Genomic DNA, 12,797 nt, shown 5'->3' with positions numbered 1-12,797 from the left:
GTATGTTTCAAACCTCTTTCCTGGACTGACCACGGAGGTAGTGCACAGTCGCGGAAATAAAATTACCTCATTTTCAGGTTTGAGCTCTGCCATTGTTTCACACTTCTAATATTTAAGTCTCAGAAGATTTGAGATAAAGGGCATGCGCTGTTGGTGTTTTGTTTTATGACATTTGTATGTGGGCTGTCATTCTCAACATGCTGAGGAATAATTTTGCCAAGAATGTAGGACCTGGCATGAGCAACTTTCGTGATAGAATGGTGTGGCAATATAGCCCACATATACTTCATGTCATATAGCATGGCATGGCATATAGCATACATATACCTGAATATATAGGGTGTCCCAACTATCATGCAGCAAGATTTAAAAATATGCAAATGCCACGTAGCTGGACAGAACCAAGGTAATGCTGTTTTGCTGTTGCTTGGAGATACTCAGAGTATTTTTTGCATTACACCTTATTATATAATTAGTCGTGATCAATTAATCAACTATATGATAATTAGATGAAAAGTGTCGATGAGAAAATGAAATGAGCGCGACTGGCTGCTCGAGGCAGTTTGCCTGCATTTGCGGGCATCTTTCACACTCGGAAAAACACTTTTATGTAGCACGTATTGAGCCCCAGAAAGCCGTATCGGTAGTTTCTTATGTTGCTCTACAATTTTCTCATTGACACTTTCCATCTAATTATAACATTTGAGAAGTTGATTAATTAATTACAACTAATTATCTAATTAGGCAGAATGCAAAAAATACTCCGAGTATCTCCAAGCGACTGGCAAACAGCATTACCTTGGTTCTGTCCAGCTACGTGGCATCTGCATATTTTGAAATCTTGTTGCATGATAGTTGGGACGCCCTATAAATAGAACCTCACAGCAATGCCAACGCCAACGGCGACACTGAAAATTTGCTCGGAGGGTCCATATAATTGCTATTGCAATAAAACTGCTGCAAGCAGTGCCAATGGGAATGAGTCCTTTTTAACAGTAGCCACAAGCAAATGACACCTACGTCCCCTCTGAGCCAAAACGCGTAGAAAATGGACACAAGGATAGCACTAGACAAGAGCAGCAAATTGCTTCAAAGTATCTTTTTTAATTAATCTAGTTAAATATAAACTTAATGGTCCCCAAATGGTCATTTATGTAGGTTGGTTGGTTTTTTTTTTTATAAGTGCAGCTCATACCCACTATGGGGGATTTGACAAGGAAGAGGTGGGATTAGGCTTCATGGTATACTGCTAGAGGTCATCTAAATTTTTCTTCTTCCATTACACAAATCAGAAACAGCAACTCAGGGCAGACATAACATGCTAATCCCAGCTAACTCAATGACATGTCAACAGCTAACACTATCAGCTCTAGTGAAATGTGATATTACCTTTCTAGCCCAAGCTGGCATTTTACATATCCTTGCAACAATGATGTCAGCACTTCCTTGCTTAACTTACTTAACTATAGGCAGGCTAGATGACAACTACAGCAGTAGAAAATCTGAAGCTGTGCTTATTAACAAATTTCTTCTAAATTAAATGCCTCAAAAATGACTATAAATTAAACAAAGGGATGATCTATGATTTCTAACCAATAACTTGCACTGTCAAGATGACAGTCGAAATGAAAAATGTCCAAACGGCCAGATAACAAAGGCCAATTTAAGTTAGTGGTCATAACTCCTATTTAATAAATTTGCATACAATATATGCAATTAGGAAAAAGTGTGTAGAAAAGTACAATCTGTGAACACTAGGATGAAGCTTCGCTAGATATGCAAGCAAGGTTTCAGACACAGACCAAGACGCCGTACGCAGTCACAAGCAGATGGTATATTCAGCACAGACTTTTAACACTGCCACACTTATTGGTATGTTTGTCATTTGCATATGTGCCCCAAAGTAGGATGCACTCCCAATTTCAGATTTGGCACCAGGCTTGTCACACTATGCAATGCCTGACTCTCTTGTTAAAAGTGCCACAATAACAGGTAGTCAGATCATATGACGACATTCTAGTCATGGCCACATGTCAGCAGTGCCTCTCGATTTGATAGCCGTTGACAGCATGCTTAACTTTTGCCGCTGCAAAGTGCTCCACTCGTCTCACAGGCATCCAAAAATCAAGTTTGTTTTTAGCTTGCATACGATTACCCTGAAAGCAGTCCATGCTATGTTATAACATCAATGATGCCATAATGCATAAAGCTCATCTTCGCCATATTCAGGACCTTTGGATGACAATGCCAGTTCTGACACTTTGCACAGACATGCCTTCATTAGGCATTGAAGCTGAGAGTTCTTGGTGCTTGCTTCTGCTGTCATTAACCGATAACATCCCATTTCACTCTAACAGCAACAATGCAAGCATCAGCACCAGACAGACAAAAAAGCACCACAAACAAGAAGCTGTTAAAAATATTTACAGCTTCACCCAAATTATATGTGGCAACTTAGACATTTCCTCACACTTTAGTATATGACAACAAAAAGGAGCAGCTTAACAAACTGACACTAGTCAATCACTTTTGCACGGTGTCAGCCATTAACAATTAGCACAATGGTTGACCATGACTAACCATTTTTTAAATTTATGGCAAGCAGGCACCAATTTTAGATCGTCAAAATAAAGACCACGTTACATCTTAACATCAATGCAGCCCAGTTTTCTTTGCAAAGCTGTTCACTCTACAGGCATAGCTTGTAAAGCAATATGAAAATAGACGAAGAAAGAAAGAAAAACTTGTAGTCGTGTATTTTATCACACTGATCAACTGTTAGCAACAACGCACTGAATAATGTATTTCAGAAAGCAGAGCTACAAGAGACAACTGTAGCTCCAAGGGACGTAAGATGGTATGGTGATATGCCAATCGCACTCCAACATTTTCCAAGTGAGTCAAGTGAGGTACACGCACAAGCAAATCAGAAAAATCAAATGGGGGAAAAGTAAGCTTGAAAAGGAAGAGAAACCAAAGAAGCAGAGCCTAACCTTATTAGAGTCCACAGGGTTGTCGCTGACGTGAACAACTGCGCCAGGATGTGTCTTACGAGATCTGCATAGATGGAGCACATAATGAGCTTCTTCCTGTACACCATCTTCCAATAAGGAGGCAGAACCATGTACAATAATTTCTTTATTGCACTCCCCAGCAGCCACAACTAGCAACTGAACTGCGCTTCGCAATAACTTCCCAACATGTCCACAATTTGTACGCATTCTTCCGTTGCAACAAAATAAAGTGTTGCCAGTTCCCTCCCACTAACATACAGAAATTTCTCACAAATTATGTGCCCCACTGTACTTTACAGGAATTTAAAATCATGTGACATAACCAGAATGTGTAAAAGCGAGATGCAAGTCACTTGACTGTATAGTTGCAGAATGGCTACACAAATTGCAAAAGACATTTACAAATGCATTTTGATGCACAAGAGAGATGTTATACAGGGTGTTTCATTTTATCTGCACCAAATTTTTAAAAATTGCCTGTGGCAGATAGCACAATTATAATCCTTGATTTAAACTACTCGATGAGGCGGCCATTACTTCCACGAGAAATCAAAATGCCTAATTGAGTAATTAACATAGTTATGCTAATTAACTTTTAAATAATTATTTTATGGCACATCTTTCAATCTACGAATTATAGCCGCTGAGTTTGCAAGGCGTATCCACTTGGAATGAATTTTCAGGACTGAACCAGTTTCAAGATATTAATTTTCAAAGTGTCCGACGAAATGCATGGGCGCTTCAGTTAACTTTTTGAGGAAAACGCTGTTCTATGCAATGAAGCACAGAGTTAACTGGAACGCCCATGCATTTCATCGGACACTTTGAAAATTAATCTCGAAACTGGCTCAGTCCTGAGAATTCGTTCCAAGTGGATACGTCTTGCAAATTTAGCGGCTATAATTTGTAGATTGAAAGATGTGCTGTAAAATAATTAATTAAAAAGTTTATTAATGTAATCATGTCAATTATTCAATTAGATGTTTTCATTTCTCGTGGTAGTAATGGCCACCTCATCGACTGGTTTAGATCAGGATTATAATTGTGCTATGTGCCACAGGCAATTTTTAAAAATTTGGTGCAGCTAAAATGAAACACCCTGCAATACCAGACCCCCCAGTCTTATTACAGCAACACTTTTGCTTGCATATTCTCAATGCCACTGTTATTATAGCATTTGTCACTCTAAGGTGACAAAGTGCATCCTTCCAAGAATACTCTGCTGAACAAAAGCCAGAAATCCACATGCAGTCATCCAAGGTTAAAGTGTCACCCAGAAAACCGCGAACCCTCTCAGATTTCTTGGAGAAGCACACTCACAGTTCTATAGCCTTGTTCCAGTTGATGACATAGCCAGAAAGGGTAAACGATTCTATGTTTACTACGTGCAAATTCCCACGCTCGGTCCCAATGTACAGCCATTTGCTCCTGAACGGCAGGTGACAATGGGTGATCCTAGGAAAAAAAGAGAAGAGAGAAAGGGTTGGCTGAATACTGCAGTGGTATTAGCACACTTCACTCCATCAGCTTCAACAAAAAAAGTGCAAAAGAGAAATGGTTTACACAATCATTGATGGTTATTGCAGTTGTCAATTACAGACTTGAAGGAAGGCAATAATTTTACTGGTCTTAAGTCTCACAGCTCCACTTGACCATTAGGAAACACGACAGCAAGGGGTTAAGATAATGTCTACAGATTAATATCTGCTGCCTGGGGCTCTTAGTCACTGTGCAAGATAAGCTTTGCACAGGGATCCACAATCCACTATTATTGTGCACGCAGTTCTTCTAAACAACCAATAGTTGCTATACTTTACCATGACCTGACAACAAGTGGCCATCGTTTTTGAAACTTGAGTATGTGCATCACCTTAGGCTTCTTCTGGCACTGGCACTGGTCACAGAAACGGAGAACATCTTATGAAGACTGAGGCTGAATTAATCATTTCAACATATACTAAACCTCATAAAGCCAATAAGTGAGCAGAGTAAATGGTAGTGACCAAATATAAAGGTAAAGGGTCTCATGAAAGGATTCCAGTTCTTTACATATTAAAAAGACAAAAGACTCCACTCCACCAGAAGATTTGTGTTACCATCTGCTAGCACCCTAGTTGGCCTTTTTATTTGTGTAGAACCCATTTGGTTAATACACTGCACGCTTCGAACACTTCAAAAATGTCTACTTTGTACTTTCCTTACCATCTGCTAGCACCCTAGTTAGCCATATTGGTGCAGTACCTGCTCCAGTCTGGTGGCAGTCACAAGTTTGAATTCCCTACAAGAACCAATTCTTCCCAGGCAACATGTCTGCACCTTAAGAACGGCTGAAGCAGTACCCTTCATGTTATTACGTGTGAAGAAACATACACAAAAGAGACTATATACAATGTATTTACAAGAACTGGCCCACAAGAAACCAAGATGGAAACCAGTTTGCACCAAGAGTCAAGATGCACCTCTTCATTACATTACTATGTGCACTCTCTCTTTACTACGTGCAGGTGAATGGTAAATTTTACTTTTCATATGCAGGTAGTACAACTTGTACACGTTACGTTGAACTAAGCGAATTTTTCTTTATTATCTATGCCTAATTGAATAAAGCCTCCAACAGCAATAAGCATTAAAAGATGGAACTGCAGCTCAATGGCTATGGACATTCCACTGTTACGGACAAGTTTGCAAGTTGATTTCTAGCTGTGGCAACTGCATCCTGATAATTTTGGAATGCAAAAAGATATGCCTGTGTCACCTACAGTACTTAGGTTTAGATTCCCACTAAAGAGACACTGAACAGAAACATTAACTCAGTTTGTACTGATAGAATATTCTTTCACTACTCTACTTTCGTTAATTTTGCAGTGAGAGGCTCATTAATAGATGAGAAAGTAAAGTCCAAAGTGTTGCTTTTTTAATTTTGTGCGTCCAGTTCTAAGTTGCGGATTTCAAAGCATTCCTTCATATTTGAGACACTGTGGCTCAGTGAGAACTTTATAGACTTGACAAGTACAATCTTTGGCTCCTATAGTATACAATGTGGTCCCTTTTTGGCAATAAAACTAAGCTGAAGTCGACGCCCTCAAAATCCACGTCACGACAAGCTCTTGTGGAAACTTCACGGTGGCGTTCCCACCACTCTTTTGTCTTTTCTAGTTCACCTACGTGTTCTTGCCGTAAGAGTGGCTTTCTTGGTTGTGTAGAAGGGTAACTTGACTAATACAGACTAATACAGCTCAAATTATTTTTCTTTTTAGTGCCCCTTTAAAGAACCCCTATATGGTCTACCGATACATAACCTCTCAAAAACCAATGTATATCTTGAATGTAAATCACCCTCAAATGTCATTATTAGATGTAAAAAATAGCAGGAAAAAATTGGGACTTGCCGTTCTTTTTGAAACTTGAGCGTGTGCACCACCTCAGGCTTCTTCTGGCGTAGATTCCAGAGGTGGAGAGTATCATCTGCACACACGCTAATCAGAGCACCCTAAACGAAAAGTTAACACGCAGTCATTAAGGTCGGACGGTACCGCAGTTATCCAACTCCCACACTACAATTACAGCTCCTCCTACGACCCAGTATTTTTTTTTTTTTTCGCACATGCTGAATAAGTGAAAAGCCTCACCTCATTCACCAAAAATAAAATCTGTATCACAGCATACTCCAACACATGTTGAATGGTACAATCCACACCAGGTCTGCCAAACCTTTGGGACGTCACGAGTCAAGGTTCAGTTGCAAAACAAACTGCACATCATCTGAGCATACTCCAACCAATAGCAGGGAACTAAACATAACTCTATTCTACTTTGTGCATAACCAGCAGTGCGCATGCTTGTTTCATACTTTTGACCCTAATGTATCCATTTCCCAGTAGCGCACCCAGGAACTCTGCCAGGGGGGGGGGGGTTGACAGTTTGCCAATACCATCTAAACAGCACTAATTTCGGGAAATTGTCAAAAAATGTGCTTTTTCAGAGTGTGTGGACGATTGCGCGTCTTACATCTTAGTTGCAGTACTCAAATGCGCAAGAAAAGAAAAGGGGTTTAAACAAAAGGGGGGCTTAAGTTGGCCTCGGGGGGAGGGGGGGGGGGGGGTTACAACCCCCGAAACCTGCCATTTCCAGAAATTGAGCCACAAGTCAGGACAAAGATGTGCAATCTTGTGTCTTTTGTGCTATTCATAAATATGCATAAACAACTTGCCTAGTTGTTTTTTTTTACTTTATTACAGGCACTCTTGATTGCCCTGCATGGAAGTACAGTCAAACCTCTAAGTCCTTATAATGAAACGGGATAAAACAAAATAATGCATATTATGAAGTAAGTGAGCTTCCCTTGAAATCCTCATAGAGATTCATATTGCAGTAGCACATGCAATAATGGATATAATGAAGTAATTCTGGCTCCCCATTCTACTTCCTTATAATGACATTTTACTGTACTTACAAAAGCTGACAATTTTTCAGACAGGTACCATTTGACAAGTACAAACAGGGTGATCTAAATTTATACAGTACAGACAGAAGGCTGTGGTTGAGTATGGTAAAAAAAGCTGATTATTTTAACTCTGTTCAGTTCTACACTGCTCTTATGAAACAGTGAAAGAAGAAAACAAATAATCAAGAACCGATTTTTCGTTGTATGGCTGGATTGTACATGAAGTGGCTTAAGTGTCAATCACAATGTGCAGCTCATTACATCAGTACATTGTAGAATGTCGCTATTCTATGGACCTAATTTCGATGCTGGGATGTGCAAGGACAAGAAAAAAAGAAGAAAAAAAACAGTATGGCAGAATGACTTCATGCAGCTGTGGTAAGCTGGTCTAGATAGCGCACAGTTTGTGTTTCATCTGTCAATGACAGCACATAGCTGATTGACTCAACATAATGCAAAAAGTTATTGGCACATAAAACTAACCCCTTAAAATTAACTTTAACCCCTTCAAGCGCCAATTTAATTTATTTACATTAAAATTTTAGTTTTACCATGTTTCTTGCACCTTCAGAATCATAAAACAAGTACAGCTACAGAACGGAAGAAAATTATTCAATCCTTCAGAGAGTTCTATTAATTTTACAGAATGTGGACTCCCTCCATTTGTGAAATCTTCATGGTAAAGCAATCTATTTCATGCTTGGCACACTTCCAACCACCCCTATTCAACCACTTAAAGAATATGCAAGATGCAAAACATTGTGAAAAGCAATGAAAGTACACCCGCTACACGATGGCATATTGAAACTGGGAGAAGACTCAGTCGTCTACCTGCCAACTCATTTTCAAAAACACTTTACACATACTATTCAGACTTGGAGCGCATGTCCAGTCAGAAGTGTTTCAAGATGTATATGATGCATTCTGAATATTATTATTTCCATCAGTAGTTTTGCTTCTCATGCACTAACTTGACATGGACAATTATATTCACAGCATCTGAAAGGGTTAATTAAGAACAAGGAAGAACAATGCCTTAGAATGTTGTGTAAAAAAATTTCAAACAAAAAAATTACAGCATGCTGTTCCAGTTGAAGCTCAGTTTTTTTTTTTAATTTACATTTGAAGAATTATGCACCATTACTTCCTGCCACAGTTAATCAAAATGAAGTAAACCATCACCATCATTTCGACGAACACACACAAACTAAGCTCACTGTTCACCCAAAGGAAAATTTGGCACACTTATAAGTTATATAATGTACACCACCCCGTAAGCTACTAAGCTGGATCCACCTATATGGGTGGACTTTAAGGCAAGTTATGCTTCACGATGATCCCCATAGCTGGCAACTGTGTATGCATACCTACCTGATCCAACAACTTTTGTGTTCTTGTAACGCTAACTAAATAAATGTTCCCATAGCAAGACAATATTTAGAATAAATCGATGCAAATACTGATAAATAGGAAGTCATTAAAAACGTAACACAAAGCAAGGAAGAAAATAAACATGCAATAGTTGCTAGCAAATCACCAGCTTGAATGAAAGAAAGTACAAAAGCCTCTCAGCGCTGATTTCTGCAAACTCAACATTCTACACCACTTGTTTCATTTGCTGCACTGTGCGTCAAAAGAACTTGTTCAGTCCAACTGGTCTACCTTTACTGGTTTAAACAGGTCTGTACTGGTGTAAACTGTGATGGAGATTAATTGGACCTATTAGAGCTGATGTAATGCAAAATATTGGGGCACTTATTAAAATTAACAGCATTACGAGTTACACACAGATGCTGATGATTTAGACTGCAGTGCAGGTGCTGCTAAAGTATGCAACGTAATGCCACTTCAATGGTTCAAATACATCTAAACCACATGAGCAAGGCAGAAGTAATAAACTATCGTCACTGCAAGTTCTTTTAAATAAAAACTTACTCACAGTAAACTATTAAGAGTTCATTAATGACACACCACGAACTGTGAAACAAAACACACAAGTATTTATTAAATCAAAACAGAAGGCATGAACACAAGGAAATCATACAACTCAATGAAGCATGGACAAAACAAGGCAATGAAAAAAGCAATAAAACTTACAAAATGAACATAACAGACAAATAATAAGTGCACACTTCAGAAGCAACTTAGATGGTGCAAACAGAACCTTGCTTGAGTACAGTCAAGCTTTGTATGTACAAAATTTCCAAAGGTTGTGAAGAAGTGTACCAAACAGTTCAGAACACAAACATGGTGTTAGTACTTGCAATAGAGTTAGCATACACTTGACAGCAGCATGAATTTCTAGACAAGTCATTGGCCTACACACAGTGCCGTCTGTATTAAATGCTACAGCTGACACCCCTCCCATGTTTAAAAAAAAAAACGTTCACATACTGAATTTATATCGGAGCTTAAAAATCGATCCAGCACTTTCAATCTATTGCTCTGAGCAGTTGGCTCAGCACCATATGTATTTACGAAATAAGCCATCAAAGCGTCCAGAACGTTATCGCGAGTCTCACACTAGATGCCAACACTTAGAATCTTTCAAGACACGACAATGCTCCGCCACACAGCTATTTGTCCACAACTGCGTAAAATGCTGGGGTGGAAAAAAATTGAAAACAAGCTGTGTAGTGACATATATAACAACTGTTCAATACCCCCCCCAGTCACAGATATTAAATTACAGCAATGCAGGTGTCTCCCGTTCCAACACCGCCATGAAACATCACTTTGTAATCATGTTCTTTGTGTCATCTGCAAAACCTAAAAAGCAGCCTTGGCTCCATTTTACACGTTAGACTTGGAGGTGATAAAAAGCAGCGGTGCTTCGATGCAGCCCGTTTCAAATAACTCTTTACTGTACTTAACTGAGTGCGAGTCCTCATCTGCCCAATCAATAAAGATAGAACGTACCCACACTTTGAAGGATACAACCTCAAAGAGCCGTTTTTTGTTCCAATGGCAAGTATCCGTTGCACAGGATCAAATGCCAATGCTGTTGGTTGGAAAGGAAATCCATGGCGTACAGTCTGCCAGACAAGAAAAATGGGAATTTCGTGAGTGTATTATCAAATGGGCAAGCCCTCTTTTGTTTCCTTTTGACCGGTACATCAAGAAGTATCCAAGAAATTAATAGTTTTCAGAGATAGTGCATTTCTCCTCTCATGCACCCCTTTTGACCCCCAATTTCAGCTTAGGGAGGTCTGCCCCATAATGTACCGAGTACCAGAACCGATCAATCTCAAAGCATCAAATGCTCACCCATCCACGATGTAAACTAAGCTCAACTCAGTTAGTGAAAGCCAAACTCAACTTACGTATAATAACGTTTTGCACGTTAAGTGCCTGGTCTAGACTTTGGATCCCCCTTTTAGCAATGAAACAAAAGTGCGACTTTCACTATAAAACCACAAACACTAAATAAACTCAGATTGTATTACGATTACTTGTCTACCAATGACTGCATTATGATCATTTGTTTGCTAAGTGCAATGACATTCCATTGTGTGCAAGTCGCACTGAGTGGGCAACAAACTAATGTTTGTGAGACACATCATGTGCGCAATGCGACTGCTGTCTTGTGTGTCGGCTCAAAATTTACACGATATTCGCGGATGATTTTTTTTTTTTTCGCGTACTAACTCCCAAGCTCCAAAGATTTCAAAAATTTGCGTGATTCTTCCAACAAAATTGTGACGTACGCAGAAAACAAACGGAGAAGGTCGCGCCTCTGCAATGATTAATGTGCTTTCAGGAATTCAACCAATCTGCGTCACTTGTGCTGCGTCTACGCCAAATAGCTAAAGGTCGTAAGGCTGTTATTAGCACGTTCAGCAGCCAGAAAGCGGATCTGAGGGCCGGGCCCTGCTATTTTACATGAGTTCAACAGAAATTAGGCCCCATATATGAAACCTCGCCAATATGGTATCGACATTTCCGATTAAAGCTACTAAGTATAACCACACGAACTCGGCGCGCCTCACGATTTACTGGCCGATTTTCGACCACGAAATAAGATCGAAGACGGTGGGCGATCGGTAACGTTCAGACACCGAATTCGATAATCAACGACCGCGCCAGCCGCTACGACATTTATAACATCTGCGACCGCCCTTTACGCGTTTACGTTAAGCACGCACGGGTCATGCCGCGTTGGAAATGCCGATCTTGAAGCTGTCCGCGTAGGCACATTACAAACGGACGAGTATTTCACATTTGACGAAGCAGTTGACGTTGCAATGCTACACGAGTAGTGGAATTCCGCGTTTCTAACTGATTCTCTGAACATAAGCCAGTAAGCCGCAAACCGAAACAAACGGGCAAGTAGCAACGAGGCACCTGCAGAAACAAGCTCGATATTAAACGTATCGGCTAGGCACCGTACAGCGTAGCAGCTACACGCAGATGACACGAACACATGCATCACGAACATAGAAGTGAAGCGAAGGCGTGCTACATGCCAAATACAACACGTAAACCGCACGCAAACCGTTTCGGTCAGTATGATGTGGCCGATATTTTTTTTTTTTTTTAAACATCGCCGTCTTTCACAACCGCGACACAAGAGCTATTCCAATGCCATACTGCATAACCACGGGGGCTGAGCCATTACTGGAACCCATCCTCGATGGAATGCAAAGAAAAGGCGGATTTAATGCAATCCGAGCAGCTCTCCGCACGCAAGCCCATGCGCAATCCATGCGCCTACGGTGGTAGGCGGATTCTTGTCAAGCACACAGGAACCCGCGAATGAAATGGCCGACTCCCGTCATAACACAAATCACACCCCCTTTTTCGGACCGCTGCGCGCACTGAAATCAATTATGTCCCCGCAACGATCGGCGGTGCAGTCCTTAACGGGTCTCAAAAATGTGTGTTCGCTTACTCTGGAAACCTTAAAATGTTCCGGTCGGAGCGTCTCTTCGACGTCGGCTTCTGGTTTCACTGGTTGGGTTACCGAGGACCGTAGCCCATCGAGAACACCCTTGAAAAATCCAGACTTTTTCGTATCGGATCTAGGCATCCCCGATGAAGATGCAGACTCGTTATCCTACTGGAAACATGAGTACGCTGCACTCAGTGCATCGGAAAGCAATGCCCGAGTAAAAGGATAAAAACAAAAACTACGTGGACACAGCCCGTCTCGCGAAGCGTGAACTGAAAAAAAAATTTCTTTCGGTTCCTGATAGGGGTCGCGGGGTGCGTTGTGTGTTGTCCAATGGGAGCAACGCTTCCATCTCCCGGATGTTAATCACGTGACTGCTCAGCTAGTTCTGGTATGCAGTCAACGCTGTAAATAGCTAGCGTACGCGAGGAAAGAGCGTTTTCTTCGC

At 40.6% G+C, this 12,797-nt stretch overlaps 1 protein-coding gene across 6 annotated transcripts in view; it reads right to left on the bottom strand.

Annotated features, from left to right (window-relative positions):
* LOC119461441 (syntaxin-binding protein 5-like) overlaps positions 1–12,636 on the bottom strand; it is a 53,972-nt gene extending 41,336 nt beyond the window's left edge. For 4 of the 6 annotated variants that reach the window (XM_037722750.2, XM_037722751.2, XM_037722748.2 and 1 more), the window contains exons 1-6: positions 12,350–12,635; positions 10,396–10,493; positions 6,644–6,725; positions 6,404–6,504; positions 4,335–4,469; positions 2,994–3,057 (exon numbers count right to left, since the gene is read on the bottom strand). In XM_037722750.2, coding sequence (XP_037578678.1) covers positions 2,994–3,057; positions 4,335–4,469; positions 6,404–6,504; positions 6,644–6,725; positions 10,396–10,493; positions 12,350–12,487 — 618 coding nt within the window. In that variant the 5' untranslated portion in view covers positions 12,488–12,635. Of the gene's footprint in view, positions 1–2,993; positions 3,058–4,334; positions 4,470–6,403; positions 6,505–6,643; positions 6,726–10,395; positions 10,494–12,349 lie in introns of all 6 variants that reach the window. The other 2 variants (XM_037722746.2, XM_037722747.2) reach the window with 1 other exon arrangement.
* Between the last annotated feature and the right edge of the window lie 161 nt (positions 12,637–12,797).

This window comes from Dermacentor silvarum, chromosome 8, assembly GCF_013339745.2.
Source record: "Dermacentor silvarum isolate Dsil-2018 chromosome 8, BIME_Dsil_1.4, whole genome shotgun sequence".
Taxonomy (NCBI): Eukaryota; Metazoa; Arthropoda; class Arachnida; order Ixodida; family Ixodidae; genus Dermacentor; species Dermacentor silvarum.
The sequence above is the reverse complement of the archived record's forward strand: the minus strand, read 5'-3'. Positions and strand labels throughout refer to the sequence as shown.